A 3,736-nucleotide genomic window follows, 5' to 3' on the forward strand; every position below is an offset into this window, starting at 1 on the left:
GCGAAAGTTCCGATATCGCCACCCCCCCCCCCCCACCAACCCCCTTCAGTCCCGAGGGGCGTCCACTCCCTCCCCCTCGTTGCCCCACAGCGTCCCCCAGCCAAACCCCCTTTCACCAGTGGTTTCGCGCCCCCGCGTGAGGCCCTGCGATCGACGCCCCCTCACTCCGGGGGAACGCCCTCTCTGACCTCTCACTCCGTCTCCCCCTTTTTTGCAGAACAGGACGGCCGGCCCGGTCAACGGGAGCTGCGACGGCGTGTCCTCGGACGACCTGCTGAGCTCGACCCGGGGCACCGTCCTGGGCTGCGTCGTGCTGGCCCTGGCCCTGACCCTGGGGTTGCCGGGCAACGCCTACGTGGTGTGGGCCCTGCTGCTGCGGGGGGGTCGGCGGCGGCGGGGCCGGCCTGGGGGCCCGGGGCAGGTGACCGCCCTGCTGGTGCTCCACCTGGCGGTGGCGGACGGGGTCACCCTCCTGACCGCCCCCTTCTGGATCCGCTTCCTGGCGCGCCGGGACTGGGAGTTCGGCCTGGCGGCCTGCAAGTGCCTGCACTACGTCTGCTGCCTCAACATGTACGCCAGCGTCCTGCTGCTGACCGCCATGGGGCTGGACCGCCTCCTGGCCGTCACCCGCCCCCTGCTGGCCGCCCGCCTCCGCCGCCCGGCCCACGTCAAGAGGCTGCTGGTTGGCCTCTGGCTGCTGGCGGCCATCTTGGCCGCGCCTGCCCCTTACTACCGGCAGGTGGTGCGGGCCCCCCTGCTGAGGGGGAGGTTGTGCGAACCCCAGCACCCCCGGCCCAGCGACGAGCTCTTCCACTACATCACCGAGACGGTCTGCGGCTTCCTGGTGCCCTACGGGACGCTGCTGGCCAGCTACGGGCTGGTGGCGGCCCAGGCCCGGAGCCTGAGGTGGGGGCCGGGCAGCGGGGGGCGGGCCCGCCGGCTGGGCGGCCTCATCGTCGCCGTGGTGACGGCCTTCGGCCTGCTCTGGCTGCCGTACCACGCGGTCAACCTGGCGCAGGCCTGGGCCCGGGCCCGGGGCCGGTGCGGCCTGTGGGGCAGGCTGCAGGAGGGGCGGCCTGGCGTCACCGCCCTGGCCTTCGTCAGCTCCGGGGTCAACCCGGCCCTGTACGCCTTCGCCAGCCTGCGGCTGCTGGGGGGCTCCGGGCCCCGCCTCCTGGGCCGGGTCTTCGACGGCACCACGGGGGAGGGGGCAGCCGGGGGGCGGGGCTCCGCCCGGGGGGCGGCGGCGGCCGTGGTGGGGGGGGGGAGCCCCGCCCCCTCTGCTCCCGGCCCCGCCCAGCCCCTCTCCGGCCCCCAGTGACCGGCTCCCCCCCCTTCCCCACCAACGCCTCACTCCCATTCCCTTCGGCAACGGGGGGGGGCAGAGGGGGGGAGGGGGGGGGGGGGAAGAGAGAGAGAGAGCACCATGACATCACCTAGTCCCGAGCCCCACTGACCCCCAGAGAATCCCGTGACCCTTCAGTGGATCGCTTGACCCTCGTCAGATCCCATGACCCTTAGTGGAACCCCTGACCCTCTTCAGATCCCATGACCCTCGTCGATCCCATGACCCTCGTCGATCCCATGACCCTCATCGATCCCTTGGCCCTCTTCAGATCCCATGACCCTCAGTGGATCCCGTGACCCTTCAGTGGATCGCTTGACCCTCGTCAGACCCCGTGACCCTCATCAGACCCCGTGACCCTTGTCAGATCCCATGACCCTCGTCGATCCCATGACCCTCAGTGGATCCCGTGACCCTTCAGTGGATCGCTTGACCCTCGTCAGACCCCGTGACCCTCATCAGACCCCGTGACCCTTGTCAGATCCCATGACCCTCGTCGATCCCATGACCCTCAGTGGATCCCTTGACCCTCATCAGATTCTGTGACCCTCTGTCGAACCCATGACTCTCTTCAGATCCCATGACCCTCAGTGCATCCCATGACCCTCAGAGAATCCCGTGACCCTTCAGTGGATCGCTTGACCCTCGTCAGACCCCGTGACCCTCGTCAGATCCCATGACCCTTAGTGGAACCCCTGACCCTCTTCAGATCCCATGACCCTCGTCGATCCCATGACCCTCGTCGATCCCATGACCCTCATCGATCCCTTGGCCCTCTTCAGATCCCATGACCCTCAGTGGATCCCGTGACCCTTCAGTGGATCGCTTGACCCTCGTCAGACCCCGTGACCCTCATCAGACCCCGTGACCCTTGTCAGATCCCATGACCCTCGTCGATCCCATGACCCTCAGTGGATCCCGTGACCCTTCAGTGGATCGCTTGACCCTCGTCAGACCCCGTGACCCTCATCAGACCCCGTGACCCTTGTCAGATCCCATGACCCTCGTCGATCCCATGACCCTCAGTGGATCCCTTGACCCTCATCAGATTCTGTGACCCTCTGTCGAACCCATGACTCTCTTCAGATCCCATGACCCTCAGTGCATCCCATGACCCTCAGAGAATCCCGTGACCCTTCAGTGGATCGCTTGACCCTCGTCAGACCCCGTGACCCTCGTCAGATCCCATGACCCTTAGTGGAACCCCTGACCCTCTTCAGATCCCATGACCCTCGTCGATCCCATGACCCTCGTCGATCCCATGACCCTCATCGATCCCTTGACCCTCTTCAGATCCCATGACCCTCAGTGGATCCCGTGACCCTTCAGTGGATCGCTTGACCCTCGTCAGACCCCGTGACCCTCATCAGACCCCGTGACCCTTGTCAGATCCCATGACCCTCGTCGATCCCATGACCCTCAGTGGATCCCGTGACCCTTCAGTGGATCGCTTGACCCTCGTCAGACCCCGTGACCCTCATCAGACCCCGTGACCCTTGTCAGATCCCATGACCCTCGTCGATCCCATGACCCTCAGTGGATCCCTTGACCCTCATCAGATTCTGTGACCCTCTGTCGAACCCATGACTCTCTTCAGATCCCATGACCCTCAGTGCATCCCATGACCCTCAGAGAATCCCGTGACCCTTCAGTGGATCGCTTGACCCTCGACAGACCCCGTGACCCTCAGTGGAACCCCTTACCCTCTTCAGATCCCATGACCCTCATCGATCCCATGACCCTCAGTGGATCCCTTGACCCTCATCGATCCCATGACCCTCAGTGGATCCCTTGACCCTCATCGATCCCATGACCCTCATCGGATCCCATGACCCTCAGTGGATCCCGTGACCCTTGTCCGACCCCGTGACCCTTGTCCGACCCCGTGACCCTCAGTGGATCCCGTGACCCTTGCCCGACCCCGTGACCCTGGGTGGGTTTACAGCGACGCGCAGCAGATCCCACGAGCCGACGCTGCCCGCCCCCCCCCCCCCCGCTCCCCGGACCCTTGGGAGAACGAGGAATAATCAGGCTCTTACTGAGGGAGGGCAGCGCCCGGCTGCCCTTTGACCCCTCCGTTCCGAAACAACTCCGTCTTCGGATCAGGTCGGAAAGCGAACTCCGAGAGAGAGACGGTGGGGGGGGGGGGGGGGGGGGCAACCTGTCGGAGAGGGGTGAACGGTCGGAGATCGAACCGTCAATCTGACCATCTCGCTCGGGGAGAAATTCCAAGGCAGCCGCTTGGCCGAATGGGATCCGTTCCCGTGGAATCCGGCAGGAAAGGACTCGGGAAGAGACCCGGGGATCTCGGAGAGGGCAGAGACTCGGGATTGACGAGGTCCCGTGAAGTTCGAGGACTGTTTCATTTTGTTTTATGCCGAAAGGGGACTG

General features: G+C 65.5%; 1 protein-coding gene across 1 annotated transcript; it reads left to right on the forward strand.

Annotated features, from left to right (window-relative positions):
* Positions 1-217: 217 nt before the first annotated feature.
* On the forward strand, positions 218-1,440 carry LOC140475428 (leukotriene B4 receptor 2-like; the record flags this gene model as incomplete). Its single annotated transcript, XM_072567783.1, is given in 2 exon segments — positions 218-1,328; positions 1,331-1,440. Coding segments are annotated over 2 exon segments (1,221 nt in total), but the record flags the coding sequence as incomplete, so codon positions are not given.
* Positions 1,441-3,736: the final 2,296 nt, after the last annotated feature.

This window comes from Chiloscyllium punctatum, unplaced genomic scaffold (genome assembly GCF_047496795.1).
Source record: "Chiloscyllium punctatum isolate Juve2018m unplaced genomic scaffold, sChiPun1.3 scaffold_1639, whole genome shotgun sequence".
In the NCBI taxonomy this organism is placed as follows: Eukaryota; Metazoa; Chordata; class Chondrichthyes; order Orectolobiformes; family Hemiscylliidae; genus Chiloscyllium; species Chiloscyllium punctatum.